We start from the raw sequence: 19,572 nt of genomic DNA on the forward strand, positions 1-19,572 counted from the left end.
CCGTCACTAACCTCCCCTGCAGCCAAGTGCCCGCCCTGTGCCCCACGGCCCCAGTGCTGGCGGGAAATAGGTCTGGGCCGGGAGGCGGGCACGGCCTGGCACGGCCCAGCCCCGCAGCACCAGCCCATCGGCTCCTGCCCGCGCGGGGGCGGGGCTCTGCCCTCAGTTACCATGGCGGCGGCAGCGCCGGATACGTGGGGGTGGGAGGGGCGGCCCTCGCGCCCTTTTCAGTGTTGGCGCACGCGGGAGGATGGAGACGGCGGCGCTTGAGCGGTTCTGCAGCCCTGGCAAGGGCAGCGGCCTCCGCGCCCGTCGGCGGGTGCGGCCCGGAGAGCTGCTGTACCGCGCCGAGCCCTTCGCCTACGTCGTCACCAAGGAGCAGCTGGGCGGTGTGTGCGAGCGCTGCCTGCGCAGGTACCGGCGGGGAGAGGGAGGAAGTGAGGGAAGGAACAAGCAGCCCCCGCCGGCTCCGCCCGGCCAGGGCCGCCCCTTCCGCTGAGGCGGGGCAGTGCCGGGGCAGCGGGGCGGGGGTTTCTCTCTCCGGGACGTGCTCGCTCTGTGCCGGGACGGAGGGGGGTTTTTCTGTGCACGGGCAGGGGGGGTCACTCTGTGGCGGGACGGGACGGTGGGGTCTCTCTGGGCCGGGGTGAGGGATTTCCTTGTGCCGGGGCGAGGGGGCTGTGCTGTCTCTCGGGGGGTTTTCTCTGTGCCGCGGCAAGGGGCGTTTCTCTCTCCGGGGTGGGGTCTCTCTATGCCTGGTGTCGGGATGTTTCTCTTTGCGAGTTACGGGGCCGTCTGCTGCTGGCCGGGCGGGCAGCTGATGCCGAGGCTGCTGTACGCGGCTTCCCGCTTCTTTCCCCTGTTCTTAGTGAGGCTTCTTTAGAGGCTTCTATGCCGGGGCGTCTCTCCCCGGGCGCGGGCGGTTTGGCCGGAGGTTTCCTGGGCTTTGCTGCCGCCGCTGGCCTGCTTGGACTGGCCGTGGTGAGGAGCCCCCTTGGGCAGGGGAACGATATGCCTGTCTCTGTCCTGCTCAGCAATACCCGTTGTGGGCAGGCTGATGTGGTCACCCGCTGTAGCCCGGCAAGGAAAGCAGCTGTGTGGCCTTGGTGTCATTCCCTGCTGTGGACCACACTGCCCTGGGTGTTTGTGGGGTGGTTGAGTTTCCCATCCCCTGCACTTTTATGTCGTGTAAGGAGCACATGGTTTTGAGACATGCAAACGCCTTTCTTCCCCAACCCTTACGAGTGAAAACTGACAAGGCCCACAGTAGTTTTCAGTGTTTGCTTAAAGAAAAGCCTTCTACCCTTAGAGTAATTTTCCAGCAAGACAGATTGTGACAGACTTGTTTGTAGGAAGTCTGTTATAGTAACACCTGAAACATATTGGTACGTGATCCAAAACCATGTATAACTACCAAGACTTGAAGTCTACAGTACTGCTGGTCTCTGCTTTTTTTTTTTTTTCTTTCTTTCTTCCTTTTGTGAGTATTTGATGTTTATTGAAACATTCCCAGTGTTTTGCTCACCTCAGGTTCCGTTTAAAGTAATAGCAACATGATCCTCATTTTCCCACTGAAAAGTTTGACAATGTGTTCAAGGTTACACTTGCATCTAACCTCAGCATATTAAGAGAACAAACACAACAACAAAAGCCTGAAAGAGATTTTTAGCCAATATGTCTGTGAAGTCTGACTTGGGATATCAGAGCCTTTTGGGGTGGTGGCTGCCTGTACGTTTTCAACTTCAAGTTGTGAGAGACTGCAGATTTGAGCAGAGGCTGAGTGCGGCAACAGGTGGAATGAAAATTAATGAGGTGTTTGACTGCAGAAGTGTGACTGGGACGAGGTTTGTTGGGGGACATAGTGGTTTCACCAACTGGTATATCATGAAGGGTTATGCATTTGTGAAAGTTTGTCTTTTTTTGAGTAGTTGTATCAGTTAAATAAAGAAGTTAAAAATATTTTTTCCACCAATCTGGCTTCCATTGCAAAATGTACTGTGGCTAGACAGAATTGTAGATGAGGACTGTGAAAGCTGACTTTCTTCTTACTCATCTAAATGAAGGCAGTGGCTTCTTACTCACTGGGCTGTTAAATTAATGTGTGATATGTGTATCCGTACATAGGTCTCCCTTTTAATATATGGAATTGAGAAAAACAGTGAAGCAGCGGTGAAGTGGGATGTGAACTGAACTTCTTCATGAAGTAGGTTTTCATTTAACACACAATGTGATCTTTGTTAAAAGTGAGGTATCAGAAAAACCATTACCGCTCATTTCCAAGACTACAGATAAACGTTGTGTTCTTTACTACTGTTCTTGTTTTTCACTCTGATCTTTAGGTGGCAGTGCAGGAACACAAATTGAGATAAAGAAGTCTGTACTTAAAATTTATTTAGCATGTTAGCAATCTTATTACATATGAAATTAATGTTTGAGGCTTTATACTGTGAAATGTAATTCCATACTTTTTTTTTCCAAGCTTGTAGTAGTAAATGTTGTTGGATACATCCCCTGCTTTTAACAGTGTGGGAAGTGCTGGGTGAGCCAGAAGATGGGTGATGATGTGCAGAATATCTTATTTCTGGACTGCCTGCTGAGAGGCAGCCTGGTCTCCTCAGCATTTGGGGTCACAGACTTGCTGTTGTGCTGACTTATTGACTGAGTCCTGCCGCGAGGGGCCGAGGTGCCCAACCAGGGTAAGGTCAGCTGCTGGGGACAGAGTTTGCTGCTCAGATTGAGGGAGGAAAGGTTGGGTAGTGCAGTAGTTGTGCTTAGTCTTGTCTCAGTTAAGTGAATATTATTGTGGATTTAAAATACTGAAGTGTTTATATACATACAGTTAGTGTATCTACCAGTAGAAAGACTAACATCCCTTCCTTACTTTATTGGGCTGTTGATACTACTTATATAGTGAAATTAAAGTTTTTGGTCAGTGTTATTAGGGCTATTCTGCATGTAGACCGGGTGTTTGATTTTTGGTAACTGTCCCTGCTTTTGTGATTCCCTATTTCAGAGATAATACTTAATTTTCTAACAAACAGGCTTGTGGTGTTTGTGTGGTGTGTGGTTGGTTTTTTTTTTTTTTTTTTTTTAAATAGAAAACTGGGCTAAAATATTCTGCTATAGCTGATTTGATAGCATAGTTATTTTCAACTATATTCCTTTAGCAATTTTAAAAATAGTGTTCTGAAGTGGGATACAAAGTAAAGATTTCCTTGGAAATATAAGTTTCAATAAAGTGTTTGTAGGCAATGTGTATTTCTGTGGAAGCAGTGTCTTGAGAGAACGGATGATGTCGTGTTGTATGATGGTACCTTCTTAGCAAAAGAGTATCTGTAGTGTTAGGCTCAGTGCCTTGCTGACAACATGCTGTTTGTGCTTTTATGGAGGTCTGACAAGATTTGAATGGCCAGCATCTTCTTCCAGCAACTTACTGGGGAAAGCCACAGAAAAGATTCTTCCTGTCTTGTTAATTAAAATTTTCTCTATGGCTTCTTCCATGCTTTAATACCTTTCTAATATGGGGTCGGTGGCAGTGCAGCTTAGTACCGGTTTATGTAGCAGGATTGAGGAGGTAAAGAAAGCTGTCTCATTTACAAACTTGGGGGATTTCACTGTATTCTACTTGAAATGGAGAAAGACAGTGAATAAAGATAATTGGCAGTGACTCCCAGAGGCTTTGATCACCTTTCTCTGTTCTGGAAAGCGACTGTTACACCTTATTTTTTTCTTCATCATTGTTTACCTGGCTATCAGGCTATAGAATGACCTTTCAGTCTGTGGCAATCGAGCTTCATTTAACCTTTCCACAACTATATGATGTTCAGTGGGTCCCATTTATTCATATTTTTTTTGACACCCTCACAGAGCTCAGGCAAGGTAGAAAAGGTGTCTGTCCTTTTACAGGAGTTGTGCTTGATCTGTCCTTGTAGATTTTACTTCTCTGGGTGATTAATGATCTTACTCTTGATTATAGTGCCTATTGTCTTGCCAGGGTCAGATGCCAGGCTTGCAGTTAAGTGAGTGTGTTGGTATAAATTTTATTTCCTTAAAAAAGCCAAGTACTGCAAACACTGGAATACTTGGGTTGCTTATATGTTTAGAGTTCTGCTGTTAATATTGCATGAGATTATAGATGATACCAGAATAGATGAGAAAGTACTGATATTCTTAACTTCCTATGTAAATTTTTAAGTTTAAAGGAAAAGATTCGACTCTTTTTTCCTGCCATTAATTGGTACTATTTTTTTAGTTTTATGGTTTATTAAAATTTGCTTTTATGTAATTGATCAGTTTAGAAGTTCCATTAAAATCTGGATGTAGCCAGTTACTTTTTGATATCACAAAATGATCTTAAATCAGTATGGAATTTTAATGCACTGGCAATTGGGAAGTTGGGAAAGGAGCTGACTACTTTGGTTCTGTAGCAATGGCGGTTTCTCAGTGAAAGTGGTGTCATTCACTAACAAACCTCAGACACTTCCTTAAGTGCCAAAGAGAGTGTCTCTCAGCAAGAGTGCTTGGGTTCTGCTGCCTCCAGCTGTGCTGGGTGGTCAGGGGGCGTGAGCTAAAGGATGCTCTTTCTTTAAGCAGCTAGAAATTTAGCATATGTGAGTCTTCCTGTAATGCATGAGGCTATGAAGTCCACACTGTCTCTTCTGACTAATATTTCCGTTGCTGGTTAGTACAGAGAGAGCTTTAAAAGCTACGTTCTTGGAAACATACTGTTTTGTTGCTCTAGGTGTTCCTGGTATACTTGTATTTAGTTCTACAGGAATACTGAAATGTGGAAAACTGCTATTTGCTGATAGCTTCTTTCTTAACTTTCCATGAATTGCAATACCCCCATTTTATAGTTTACTTGTATAAAACCCCCCTTTTTTTTTTCTTTTGTAGACTATTGTATTTCTGTGGTTGTTTGTAGACTTGAATAACAGGTTTTAAGAATTCCTTAAACTTATGTATTTCTTAGATTCACCATGCAAATGAACTGAAGTTAGTCAGCATGACTTGGTGCCATGGGTTTGTCACAATAACATTAAGATGTGAGAAGTATGGTGTGTTTTGTCTGTTCAGTGACAGTCCAAGTTCTGGCCGGATTTCCTGTAGGTTTCAAGATGCATAATTTTGTATGAAGTAGAGCAATATAGACAAATTATATCTGATTAGTGGTAATCACAGTGTCAAAACAGTGGGGCTATTAGGAGCAGGTATGTTTTTGTGCTTCCAAGGTAGGATAATCCTGGGAATTATATGCTATAGCTTGATTTAGCATTTGTGACTAATCACTTAGGAGTGCAATGGCAATGCTCTTGCCGCTTGATATAGCTGGTTTTATGTGAAGTAAGGGCAAACAATGTGAAACAAAATTGTGAGACATATGCTGTATGAACTACCAGAATTTCAGGTTGCATGTAGGTGCATGAGAATGTTTCCCAAGCCCCAAGAAATGGCGCAGCAGCACCAGAACCATTTCTATCTTTAGCTGAATGACTAATGATTGGATGGTCAGGAGTTTCATGTGTTGCTGTCAGGAATATCCCTTGGGAGGTGTTTTCCTCAACTGTTTCTTTCTATTGGAAATTTGTTTTGGGAATGTAATCCAGGTTCTGTTTGCTGTAAGCCCTCTCCATTGTGGAGCACTTCAGTCCTTGCTCTGTGCCTCCTTACTGCTTTGGATGCTCTGGGTTTGTTTTAGGCCAGGTGTGGGTCCTTGCCCATCTCCTGCTGCTGCCTTTCAGGCTCAAGGCTGCTGTTAATGCCTTTTGCTGCACACCTGACTTTGCCTCTGTTTATAATAGAACAAATAGAAAATGGGGAGGCATTGTTAAAAATAAATTCTCCCAGGTCAAGAGTTTATTGCTGTGTCTGTCATTTATGGAAAATGAAAATTTAGGTTTAGCCATGCTTTAAAATTCCTAAAGGACTTACTGTGTTGTGACTGTGTTTAAAGTTTCCATGCTTATGCTGCTCTGTAATTTGAAAGGTATTATATCAAAATTGTTGTCTTGTCTAGCTCTGACTGACAATTTAAATTGTAGTCATCTTGTAAAACCTGCTGAATTTAGGCTTTACTATGTATCTGCACTCCACACATTACATTGTTTCTTTTCTGCATAGTGCAGTCACAGTATCACAGTGTGTTTGGGATTGGAAGGGACCTCGAAAGATCATCTAGTCCAATCCCCCTGCTGGAGCAGGAACACCTAGGTGAGGTCGCACAGGAATGTGTCCAGGCGGGCTTTGAAAGTCTCCAGGGAAGGGGACTCCACAACCTCCCTGGGCAGCCTGTTCCAGTGCTCTGTTACCCTCACTGAGAAGAAGTTTTTTCTCAAATTTAAGTGGAACCTCTTGTGTTCCAGCTTGATCCCATTACCCCTTGTCCTATCATTGTTTGCCACTGAGAAGAGCCTGGCTGCATCCTCATGGCACTCACCCTTTATATATTTATAAACATTAATAAGGTCACCCCTCAGTCTCCTCTCCTCCAAACTAAAGAGACCCAGTTCCCTCAGCCTTTCTTCATAAGGGAGGTGCTCCACTCCCTTAATCATCTTTGTTGCCCTACACTGGACCCTCTCCAGCAGTTCCCTGTCCTTCTGGAACTGAGGGGCCCAGAACTGGACACAATATTCCAGATGGGGTCTCACCAGGGCACAGTAGAGGGGAAAGGAGGACCTCTCTTGATCTGCTGACCACCCCCCTTGTAATACACCTGAGGATGCCATTGGCCTTCCTGGCCACAAGGGCACAGTGCTGGCTCATGGTCATCCTGTTGTCCACCAGGACCCCCAGGTCCCTTTCCCCTACACTGCTCTCCAATATGTAATTTCCCAACCTATACTGGAGCCTGGGGTTGTTCCTGCCCAGAAGCAGGACTCTACACTTTCCCTTGTTAAATTTCATCAGGTTATTCCCCGCCCAACTCTCCAGCCTGTCGAGGTCTCGCTGGATGGCAGCACAGCCTTCTGGCGTGTCAGCCACTCCTCTCAGCTTAGTGTCATCAGCAAACTTGCTGATAGTACACTCAATTCCCTTGTCTAAATCGTTAATGAATATATTGAATAGTATTGGCCCCAGTACTGACCCCTGAGGCACTCCACTAGATACAGGCCTCCAACTGGACTCCGCACCATTGACCACCACTCTCTGGCTTCTCTCCTTAAGGCAGTTTGCAACCCACCTCACTACTCTATTGTCTAGACCACACCTCCCCAGTTTAGCTGTGAGGATGCTGTGAGGGACTGTGTCAAAGGCTTTACTGAAGTCAAGGTAGACCACATCCACTGCTCTGCCATCATCCATTCACGTTGTTACATTCTCATAAAAGGCTATGAGGTTGGTCAAGCATGACTTAGCCTTGGTAAAGTCCATACTATTAATGTTTTAAAATAGTAATATGTTCTGCATGAATATTCTTTGCTTGTGGAAAATGTGGAGAAGTTTTTCCACCTTGTAATGTGGGTTAGCCCTGTGCAGTCAGGCCCCACCTTTGTTCCTTTACCCACTCATGTTTCTACCATGCTTTACTTCCCCAGAACCATTTCCTACTGTTAGTTTTCAGTTCAGGAGAAGAAGCCCTGCAGACATTTTCAGTTGTTTCTTACCACAAAGAAAACATTTTATTTTTAGCTGGTATCTTGGTTACATAGGAGTGCCTTTATTTTTCTGACTATTTTTGTCACTGATTTTACTTACTTTAGGATCTGTGCTTAATTCTTGAAACTGTAATTTTCTGCAGCTGAGTGGGAGATTTTATTTACAGGCCAGGGTACAGTTTTTAATCATTCCCAAGGGTGTCCTGATGACTGCAGGGTTGGCACCAAGTGGCACAACTGTTTGAGCACCAGTGAGTAATGCCTATGCTAACTCAAGCTGTAATTCCCTGTTCATGCAATATTTAGCTTGCTGTTTATCATTTTAGATAGGCCTTGAGCTCAGAGCTTGCTCTGCTATTAGCTAGTGAAATTAAAGACTGAATATTTTGGAAGTGCAGTATCTTCTTGGCCTCTGCGTCTCAGAGCATCTGATCCCACAGTCTCTCTGTGATGGGTCTCAGGTAGGTCTCTGTGCTGGGGCAGGAGGTTTCCCTCTGCAAGGGTGAGGGTTTCTGGGGTGCTTCTGTCCCAGGTTTCTGGGGTTTCTCTGTGCTTGTGTGTGGGGTTTCCCTGTGCAAGGGTGGGGATTTCTGGGGTTTCTCAGACACCCATCTACAAGAAGGGCTAGGAGGATGATCTAGGGAACTACATCCCTGTCAGTCTGACCTCAGGGCTGGGCAAGGTTGTGGAGCAGATGATCTTGAGTAACATCACACAGCACATACAAGAGAACCATATGATCAGGCCCAGTCAGCATGGGTTTGTGAAAGGCAGGTCCTGTTTGACCAACTCCATCTCTTTCTGTAACAAGGTGATCCAACTTGTAGATGAGGGAAAGGCTGTGGATGTTGTGTACTTACACTTCAGTAAGGCTTTTGACACTGTATCCCACAGCATTTTCTTGGAGAAGCCGGCAGTTCATGGCCTGGGTGGGTGGACTCTGCGATGGACAAAGAACTGGCTGGATGGCTGGGCCCAAAGAGCTGTGGTAAATGGAGCCAAATCCAGTTGGTGGCCAGTCACAAGTGTTGTTCCCCAGGGCTCAGTATTGGGGCCACTTCTGTTTAATCTCTTAATCTTCTTTTTTTTAAGGTACTACTTTGTTCTGATAAGACAAACTATAGCAACTCTTCTTCTTGCTGTGGCTTGGCCACTATTTTCCATCACAGAAACAGAACTTGCAGCTCCTACTGAAATACACAGTAAGTGTTCTTCAGAACACCATGTATAAAAGTACATCTCGCAAATTTTATCTCTTCAGTTTTTATGCAGCTTGTCTATGTGTGAGGAGCAAATTCAAGTACCCCTTTGCATATCATTGTGCCAGGCATCTTTATTGAATATTGTATGGGATGAGACATGTTTGTGCCAGGCTAGTGTGCTGCAGTTCAATTTCCTCTGAAAAAAATTGACTTTCTTAATCCAACTCTGGATCCAAATGTTATAAGTGTTGGGTGAGTATCGATGTGGGTCTGTACTTTGTGTAGCTGACTTTGATTTCTGTAGTGCATTAACTCCAAGTCCACGAGCTGTTGAAAATATCTTAGTCTAGATTTCTGAAAAAAACCAAAAAGACTGAAAGATTAAAAAGAAAAATAGAAGTGGCACAGAAAACCACTTCAGAGATTTAGGTTCATAAGTGTTTGTTGTTTAAGCAATTGAGACTGGCTACTCAGCTATTTACAAATTTTATCCACTTGTCATATTAAAATGGTCTTATTGATGTTGCTGTACAACAGTTAGAATAACTGTGGAAACAATTTATTGAAATACTGTATGAAACTCAACATCTGATGATAGATTTATCAGCCTCTTTTTTTCCTAGGGCAAAGACTTCTAGGCAGTAATCCACACAAGCTATATATGATATCAGGTGTAAAACAGATACAGCAATGAAGCATATTTTATGTTTAATAAAATTGATTACAGATTTGTTATATTTTTGTAAAGACTGTGGTTTTGCTTTTATTTCCCAAAATAAGCACAGAATAGTATCTCTTAGTCTAATAATGTTCCTTTCTGTGGCTGAGAAGGTTAGAAGATTTGTGCTGATGAGCATTAAAAAGAGTGACAGGTCAGCCATATAATAGCAGAAGAGTTATAAGGGCTCTTAGTTAGCAGCCAAGTTACTGAAAAAAGTTAATCGTGACACTTGTAATAGGTATCTAGTATTTTTATTAAACATTGTCAGTCTGTATATTGCTCATATGTGGGTTTTGCTGCTTTGGCAGTCATTTTGATTGAATTACACTAACCATTTTATATGGTTAGTGCCTTATTGTGTGTTCTGATAAGTCAAAACTGCTTAAATTAGATTTTTAATGAAACTCCATAAGGAGCATGGACAAGCTGAGCATTGTATGCAAAACAATTAGATCCCTCTGAAGACTTGGTGGAAGTTTGGGGTAGGGTTGTTTAATGGACTTTCTACTGAGGAGTGTGCTGACTGCAGAATGCTGTTGCATGTATATAAAATATAACACAGACTGGATTCACTTGTGCTGAGTTAATGCCTTGTATAGGATTTATGATCAGAAAACAAGCAATGTGTGGAAGGTGGTGTGTGTGCTGAGATACATATTCAACTAACTTCTAATTGATTAGGAAGTTACTTATTTATCAAGATTTAAGTAGTTTTATTGATATGGGGTGAGTGTGTGTTTTTTAATTCAGTATTTCATAAAATGTTTACCCTTTTGTTCCTGCTCCCTGCCTATATAGAAATTTGCTTTGCCATAATACATGTCACTTATGTTTTTATCTGAAGAGGCTGTTTTAAGATTTCTCACTTGTAAAGGTTTGGTGGTTGTTTCTCTCCCTCTCTGCCACCAGAGGAGGCTTTCGTAGACAGTCTTTGAACACAACTTGGGATAGGGGATCAATCAAAGCAAAGAATGGCAGTGCTTGCCTCATTTTTAATTTGTCCTGCTTGTGTAAAAAAAAAAAAAAAAAAAAAAAAAAATTAAGATATTCCCAGCTGATTGGTGTATTTTAATGCATGTATGAGGAGCTCAACAGAGGAAGGATGGTGATGTAGTTTAGATATAGAATTGGAGGATTAGAGCCCTTGCTTTGTTGTTGGCTTCATCTGTGAAACTGAATAAGGTCTTTCACTGTTTACCTGCTTGAGAGAGAGATTTGAAGTTTATTGTATTTACCTATATATTTAAAAGTTGTTGATTGCATGTAAAATAGAAAATGTATTAATTATATGTTTGTATATCACCTTAAGGGCAATATTTGACCTGTAGCCTGCTTGAACATCTTAAAAAGTGTTTATAGGTAGCAGAAGGCATATCTGCTGTAAGTGTAAAACTACTACTAGGAAAAAGTTCACCACCAATAGGCTTATATATGTTTTTAGAATTTACAGGGCTTTGTAAAATAGCTAAAATATGTCCTAATTCTGCCAGAGCTGAAAGCTTTGTGTGGAACTTTATGGCCTGTGCAATTTGCCAGATCAGAATAGTATGGTGCTAGATCATAGGATGGTTCCTTCCAGCTTCAAAAGCTGTGAAACTTGCTTGCCCTTGGGCCAAGAAAAAGTCTGTGTGTAGATTAAAAGCAGCTTAACTGATACTACAGAAGAATGGAAAAAGGGCCAGTGGAATCTGAATTACAACACACTAAAGAAAACATCAGTGTGAAAAATTGTTTACCTGAGATGGTAAGAGACAACCTAGAAAGCTGCCCTAAGCAAGAGGGATGTTGGATGTTTCTGAGAAAAACTGATTGTAAAGGAAGAACCTGTCAGTTTTTTAAACTACTGCTCTACCATGGATGATGATGTGATCTAAATCGCCAAATCAGAGAGAGAATTTAGCAGATAGAAGCTAAAGTAACAGCATGTATGGTATGGAGGGTTATGAAACATGCTTTCTGACTTTTGTGTGGATGTGTAAAAGTCTTGGAGGGATTTCAAAAGGTGAGACCTACAGTCCTACCTTCCTTTCCCTAGAAAGTTACAGGGTTTTGGCCTCTCTGTGACTTCTGGGAACATTTGAAAGAATGAAGGGGAAGTGAAAAATACAGGGCTGGGAAGAGATTAATTTCTGTACAAGATTTGAATTTCCTGAAGTTGAGAAGCATCTTAAGGAGACGATAAATGTTTGAAATGACCAGGATTTCTTAATGGAATCTGTATGCATACCATCGCGGAGGGAACTGGATCTTGTGCTGGGCAGTAGAAAGTTGTGCGTTCGTGTTTGAGCAGGAGAGCTGTGGGCTGGAAGCACTAAGGCTGGACACGTAGCTGGGGAGCCTGGGGCTGTTTGCGCAGTGGCATTGGGCTGGTTGTGCTGCTGGGTGGCAGAAGAGCTGTAGATATCAGAGTCTGAACCCATGGACATGGACGTTATCTGCAATTCTGAATATCCTGTTTCAAAGCTGGTTTTAGCCTCTTGTCTTGTTGCTGAGTCTCAGGAGGAATTGCACTATTAAAGGGCACGTTCTGCCTCTGAACAAGTAGCTCTCAGCAATGTGTTTTGTGTGCACGGAATACAGTGATGTTTGGCTTTCTGCTGTGGGGAATTGGCATAGGGCTGTGGTCAGTTCTGCATCGTTCTTTCCCTTATTAATATGCTCTGAGGCAGATGAAATAATTTACAGAACTCTCAAGTGTTTTGGAAATAATTATGGAGCCAAATTCCTTGTCCTTAGAGTTAGAGTTGTCCTTAGCCTTTGGAACTGTGACTTTGGGAATACATATGTTCAGAACAACTGTACTGTAGAATTATTAATTTTTAATTTTCATGTCTTGTTTTTAACTTCCCCTCATGGAGTCTTGTAAGCTGTAACTGTCTGTACACATACTATTTTATGGGCTGCTTGTGAAGCATGGATTTAGAACTCATATGTTCATATAGGCTTTAATTATAAAATTCATTTCTACTAAAAATACTTTACTAATAGCTGTTTGTTATTAATTGAAAGATTATGTTTGCTTTTCTGCTCAATAGCACATAAAGATTCAGTATCTGTTTTAAAAGCTGCATTTTTTTGGGACATCTTGATGTCAATCCATTTTACAGCTGGAAGGTAACAGCATTTTAAAATATTAATTTTATTTTCCAGATACAAAGTCACCTGTGCTGGGTGTTTACTTCTCTCCCTTTTGCTGTAAATGCTTTGAGGCATGAAATAGCTTGCCAGTTGTCTCATATGCTCAGAAGTTAATGAATGGTTATCGCTTTATTGCAGATAATAACCTAGCTACAAACTATAATGCATGCATAAGCTCATTGTGGAGGATTTTTGCCTTAAGACAATGTTTAATGGGTGGTTGTAGGTTTGGTAATGTCATCCCAGGCTGTGCTTTCCCACAGGTGTCTGCAATAGAAACCTCCCCCTCCCCTGCCATCCTGCCCTGTTCTGCTAGCAGATGTTGTTAGGAACTTTTCTCACCTTTGAAATGCTTCTGATTTTACCACAAGTTTTTAGTAGCTTTTAGTAGAGCAGGTGTTTTCGCTTTATCTTGCGATGAGTCCTTAATATTCATTCTGACCGGTGGCAATAAATGACCTCTAGTTTTTCCCAGGCTTGTAGCTACGAAGTGAAGTTTGTCCTTGATGTGTGTTTGTCTTGTTTACTCCTGCTGGGGATGCAAGTTCACAATCAGGAACAACAAAATCTCTATGGACTCACTCCTACAATTATAACCTATCAGAATTTCTAATTAAAAGATAATTTTTTTTTAACTCATATGTGTCCTAGAATTAGTATTTTCTAAATGTGCATTTTTTTTGTTCATGTGTGTTTTGGTTTTATGTATAGGCATGCTGCTTATTCTATTAAAAAAATGGACTAATTTTAACTGGAAGAACAGTGTGTTCTCTTAAACTCTTATAGCTGAAATAAATATAAAATTATGTTTTAAATCTCTAAATAATTTAGTTCTTATTTTTGAGAAGATATTTCCCAACCAACTTTAAGTTAATTTAAAAACATCCATTAATTCCTTCTTGATTTTTATTTTACAGTTACTGAGGATATATTTAGCAAATAAATATGGTGTGCATTTGGGGAAACAAGTTCTATTATAGCAGTAAAGTTACTGCTGGCACTGTGTACTACAAGCTAATATGGTGGTGATAGACCATCAATTTGTTATGATGCTTAATGAGATTTACCACAAAGCTTCGTACAGTAATGGCTTCAATATCAGGCTTTTGGAGGAGTCCTTCATATAAAAATTCTTTTTTATTCTATTTTAAAAATGTCACAGCAGTTACTGGAAAAAAAATTACAACACTTAACTATTTTTTTTTTTTTTCCTTGCTTCACATTAGGCTTTTCATCTAGTTTGCATCACAGTGTCCTGGCACAACCTCATTGACAGAAAGTTAACTTTAATTGTGTATCTACAGTTAGCATAAATGTTTCATGTTGATGTGATTGCAGTTCCTCTAGCACTGTCCATGAGGAGTGATGTTTTCTAGTTCTACGGTTTAATCCCTAGCCCATTTCAGCAGTGGACTGACTTGAAAGCAGATGATGTCTCTCTTCCTCCTCATGCAGGAAGATTGTAAACTTAACCACCATGCACTGCACAGGGAATGTCAGTGTAGCTGCTCTTCCGGGGCTTTGCATTAGACACCTGAAGAGCAGTATTTAGGTGGTGCTCAGGTAGGTATTTCTGGGTGCTCGGGGTGGAGGTCAGGGCCTCCACTCTTTGTTTCTGGGTTACATGTGACAAGCAGAGCCTGGCCCTGGGCATCTGGGCTTCCCTGTCAGCACTTGGACCTTCACCCTGACCAAGACCCTCTGGGACCTGTTTTTTCAGGGTGCTCCAGGGCCAAAGAGTTTTCTCAGGGGGGCTGATGTGTCCTGGTTTGTCATGTAAACAAAGCAATTTCCCAACCAGATGAAGAATTTTTCCAGGACATGTTGCTGTGGTGAGGAGAAGCTGTTCCCGGTGAATATGGGCAGCAGAAGCCCAGGGAATGAACATCTGAGAAGATAAACACAGTTTGAAGACTATGTAAATGGACATGATTGTGACAGCCATGGTTAAAAATGTTCTCATGTGCTGCTTTACCATATACTCATCTGAAACTACACTAGATTAGTAGAAGGAAAAAAGAAATTTCACCACATGAATATGGTAGTCCCTGCTGATTCATATGCTGGTGTGAGGGTAGGAGTCGTGCTTTTATTTCAAGATTGGATTTTTTGTATGATTTTTTTCCAACACTGAAATGTTTCATATGTATGTTTTATATGTGAGGAGAGTGACTTTTCTTTTTCCTCATTTTAAAATTGTTTTTAACCCAGTAATAAGAGTCAACAAAAATTTAACAGGACTAAAAAAAATGCAAAGAATGGGAAAAACTTGTTTCTATATGTTGAAATGAAGTTGAAATATAATACAAAAAGCCTTAATAAAAGGGGTCATTGATCACAGAAGCAAGATGATATGTATGATGTTGTTGTCGATATTTTTTTTTTTTTTAGGTCAATATGTCTGGAGAAAGACTGACTTAAAATAACTTGGGTTTGTTTCTAGCAATAGCCTAGCACAAGAATAATCCAGGAATAAGAATTACTTTTATCTGTCAGACAAAAACAGTAATTCTGTTTGCTTTTTGTCCTAAGCAACAGTTTTTAATTGCATTTGTTGTTTCCCCTAAGCTCACTTTACATACTCAACATTAAAAAAGTTAACAGGTCTAAAAAGACTTGGTAGTGTGCTCAGGTTTTTTAATTGCATGCTCAGTTTCACAGAAAAGATGTCTGGATGATTGGGTAGTGAGGTGGAATGTAAACAGGCTGAAGGAAAGAAGCCAGAGAGTTGTGGTCAATGGGGCAGAGTCCAGTTGGAGGCCTGTATCTAGTGGCGTGCCTCAAGGGTCAGTACTGGGACCAGTACTATTCAATATATTCATCAGTGACTTGGATGAGGGAATAGAGTGCACTATCAGCAAGTCTACTGATGACACCAAGCTGGGAGGAGTGGCTGACATGCCAGAAGGCTGTGCGGCCATCCAGCAAGACCTGGACAGGCTGGAGAGTTGGGTGGGGAAAAATTAATGACATATAACAAGGGCAGGTGTAGAGTCTTGCATCTGGGCAGGAACAGCCCCAGGTTCCAGTATAAGTTGGGGAAGACCTGTTAGAGAGCAGTGTAGGGGAGTTACTCAGGGGACCTGGGGGTCCTGGTGGACAGCAGGATGACCATGAGCCAGCACTGTGCCCTTGTGGCCAGGAAGGCCAATGGCATCCTGAGGTGTATTAGAAGGGGGGTGGTTAGTAGGTTGAGAGAGGTTCTCCTTCCCTTCTACTCTGGCCTGGTGAGACCACACCTGGAATATTGTGTCCAGTTCTGGGCCCCTCAGTTCCAGAAGGACAGGGAACTGCTGGAGAGAGTCCAGCGCAGGGCAACAAAGATGGTGAAGGGCGTGGAGCATCTCCCTTATGAGAAAAGGCTGAGGGAGCTGGGTCTCTTTAGTTTGGAGAAGAGGAGACTGAGGGGTGACCTTATTAATGTTTATAAATGTGTAAAGGGTGAGTGTCATGAGGATGGAGCCAGGCTCTTCTTGGTGACAACCAATGGTAGAACAAGGGGTAATGGATTCAAACTGGAACACAAAAGGTTCCACTTAAATATGAGAAGAAGCTTTTTCACAGTGAGGGTAACAGAGCACTGGAACAGGCTGCCCAGGGAGGTTGTGGAGTCCCCTTCTCTGGAGACATTCAAAACCTGCCTGGACACTTTCCTGTGTAACCTCATCTGGGTGTTCATGCTCTGGCAGGGGGATTGGACTGGATGATCTCTTGAGGTCCCTTCCAATCCCTTACATTCTGTGATTCTGTGAATTCATTTGCTGAAGTTACTTCTGGATTTGGATGCTTAAAAACCAAGTTTTAATTTTAAAGCCTGCTTTATGTGCAGTGTATGCAAAAGGAAGGTATACTTGTGTGTTTCTGTTTTGTTTTTTCTTCTGCTCATGTGAACTAGTCTATATAACATTTTGTGATAAAAGATGTGGATCACTCTTGGTACCAGAAGACATTAGACTGTTTCTCTTAATGTTTGTATATTAAATAGCCAAATGCTGAGAGGTTTTCAGTAATGGCAGAGATTATCTATTTATGTCTTTAGATGCATGCCCCCCCTTTTTTTTTTCTATTTTTTTTTTTTCTAGATTTTGGTAAGTTGTTATTGCTACTGTTGATGCAGTTGTATTTAAAGCTCTTCATTTCTTCTTCATGATTGATCCCATCCTATGACACTGCATGGCTGACAGTTTCTGGAGGTTAGATCTGGAGGGTTACTCAAAAAACCCAACCCAGCTGGGGAAGTAACTGAAATTTGGAAATGGAAAGATGAGGAGGGAATCCAGTCATGCTGATTGCATAAATTGTGGTTGGTGCCTTGTGTTCAGATGTTCACTGGCTTTAATCCGGAGGTTCTCCCTGAGATGTTAAACAGGCCTTCAGTGCTTGCAGTATCTTTATTGCAGATGAGGAAGGATATTCAACCTTGAAATGCAGAGTTATCTTCACAGGATAGATCTTTTTCATTAGGAATTGTCCAGCAGAAGGTGAACAATGAATATAGGCCGCTGTGGCTAGAAGATGGTCAGTATTAGAGGTCTTAAACTTGGAGCCATTCTTTATGAAGCTGAACTGCTTAAAACTACTTCTGCACAGACTAGCTGTAATCTAAAGCTCTGTATGTGTCCAAGAAATAATTATTTGGTCTGGCTATTGGAGCTTGATGTATTTGATGACTATTCTGCCAGCCAAGAAATGAAATGGCTAATGAGAAACAAAATGACTATGAAGATCTGAAAACATGAAGGTTGAGTCAGGCTCTGAAAAAACTGTGCAGATTCTGCTTTTAAAAAAAACCTCTCCATTTTGAATACATAATCTAGAATACAGAACTTACATATGTTGTTATTATTTGGAATAGCAAGTATACCTGTGACCTGAAAAACACATTTAAGTTGTATATTTTATTAAGAAAATATTAGGCAGCATTGCAGTCGTCCATATTCAGTTGTAACAGGCTGTGCATAAGATCTATATGTATCAGCTGCAGTTGCTATGAACAACTAAATGTGTTCTACATCATTCATTTCTATGTCATTTTTACAAGTACAGTATTTTCTATGAAATGGTTTTGGTTGCTCGGAATTAATTTAAGACAGAGTATAGGGAAACAGTTATCTGATCATGTGATGCACACTTGCAGGATGAAATATTTATTTGACGATGAAAGACCTTGCCAGCTGTTTTTCTTTTTGCTGGCAGGAATCTCTTATATGTTCATGGATTTTAAGGGAGTTAAACTTTACAAGAGTTCTGTCTTCTGCCAGAGTCAATTCAGTGTGATTTCTAGTTAAAAGATGTTCTGTCTTAGTGGTTGTCATACATACCAGTTGGAAAAAAAAACATATTATTATGGCATAGAGGAGGACAGAGCTTTTATTTAGCTTTAGTTTTGCAATTCAAAACTATTTTTAATCTTGAAGTGACATTTTCCTCAGACTAGTTCGCGTCATGAAACGAGACAACTTGACATCATGTAGTCTTGAGCTGTTCTGTGTTAATAAGAAGCAAATTGTATTCTGCTGAAAAATCAGATGCCAAAATACCAGTAACTATTCTAATGAGCGATGTATGTTGCTAACTAGTAAGTTATAAGAGGAAGAGTATTGCTGAGCTGTTATTAGTTGCATTCTGTAAGTGTAGGAGAAACTAGCTTAATGCAAAACCAATGTTGTTTGTGAACAAAATTAAATGTTTTTAAAAGGGAATGTGCCTATCTTAAGGTAACGTTTTTTGTGGGGCAGGAGTCTGCAGAAGGGTGAGCTCAAGAACTGAAAGCCAAGGGCACCATGTGATGTGTATGGCTGTAGCTGTTTGCCTCTGCAGAGCGCAGGTGAGCTTGCTTTCTGATTACAGAGAGAATGGACGGATTCCAGTAAGCAATGGGATGCTACCCCATGGGGAGCTGTCAGAGTGTTCCCTCTGATATGCTTCCCTAGCAGCACCCCAGACCATAATCTGTTTAAAAAAAAGCAGAATACAGTACTTACCTACTGGTGTACTATGCATTTTTCTGTTTCCTGTGTCCTTTAAAGATGTACCTTGGGGATATACAAACCTCCCTACCCCACTGATACCTGAATGGGGAACCAGCAGGACTGCAGAGTATGCTCCAGCTATGCCGGGCTATCTTAGAACTGGGCAACTGACAGGGGAAGGCTGATTTTGCCACTTGCCTTTCAAAAGAACAGCATGAACATTGTGCCTGTATTGGCTCACTGTACTGATTTCCAGTTGCTGGTGGCTGCATCCAGGAATGTTTGGTAACCAGGGCAGTTGATGAAGTGAAGGTTGCAATAGCAGGAGGTTCCTGCTGGCCTTCAAGAATAAAAGGCATTGTGGAAGGTTAGTGCAGAAATGACAGAAAGGGAATAGTTGCAGGAAGGTCTGGGGAGAACTTTTGGATTGATTGGGCTGTAACTCACTAGTGTTAAAGAACCAGGATGTGTGTTGAGGCTGTGGCTTTGCACCACAGTGGCTGCTGGGCTGCAAAGGCAGGGTGACATTGCAAGCTTTGTTCTGCTCATCCCACTGCCTGTTCCCATCAGACACAGTGTGGTTAAAAGCCCAAAGTGTTCCTCTTCTATCCAGAAACTGTATGTGTAGCTGATACTAAACAAGAATCAGAGCAAGCCCTGCTTTGTTTCTGCTTAATTTGAGTGTAAACCTTGGAGTTTACCTCAGTTAGATGTTGGATCTGGACATCATGATATGCAAATTGTCCAAGGTCTGTTTCTTAATTTGTGTTTATTTTGCAACTTCCTTAGCTGTATGTGGTGTTGCATGGATGCTTTTTTCTAAAGAGTCAGTTATGCATTTTAATGGTATTTCTTAATATTAATTTTTGTGCTGTATTTTAAACCTAGTAGAAATATTATTCAAGTTGATGCTATGGTTATCCTTTCCTATAGAACAACCC

General features: G+C 41.7%; 1 protein-coding gene across 3 annotated transcripts in view; it reads left to right on the plus strand.

Annotated features, from left to right (window-relative positions):
- The first annotated feature begins 206 nt into the window (after positions 1-206).
- Positions 207-19,572, plus strand: part of SMYD3 (SET and MYND domain containing 3) — a 404,221-nt gene continuing 384,855 nt past the window's right edge. For 2 of the 3 annotated variants that reach the window (XM_065835829.2, XM_065835830.2), the window contains exon 1: positions 211-414. In XM_065835829.2, the coding sequence (XP_065691901.1) occupies positions 251-414 (164 nt within the window). In that variant the 5' untranslated portion in view covers positions 211-250. Of the gene's footprint in view, positions 415-19,572 lie in introns of all 3 variants that reach the window. The other variant, XM_071806198.1, reaches the window with a different exon arrangement.

This window comes from Patagioenas fasciata, chromosome 3 (genome assembly GCF_037038585.1).
Source record: "Patagioenas fasciata isolate bPatFas1 chromosome 3, bPatFas1.hap1, whole genome shotgun sequence".
In the NCBI taxonomy this organism is placed as follows: Eukaryota; Metazoa; Chordata; class Aves; order Columbiformes; family Columbidae; genus Patagioenas; species Patagioenas fasciata.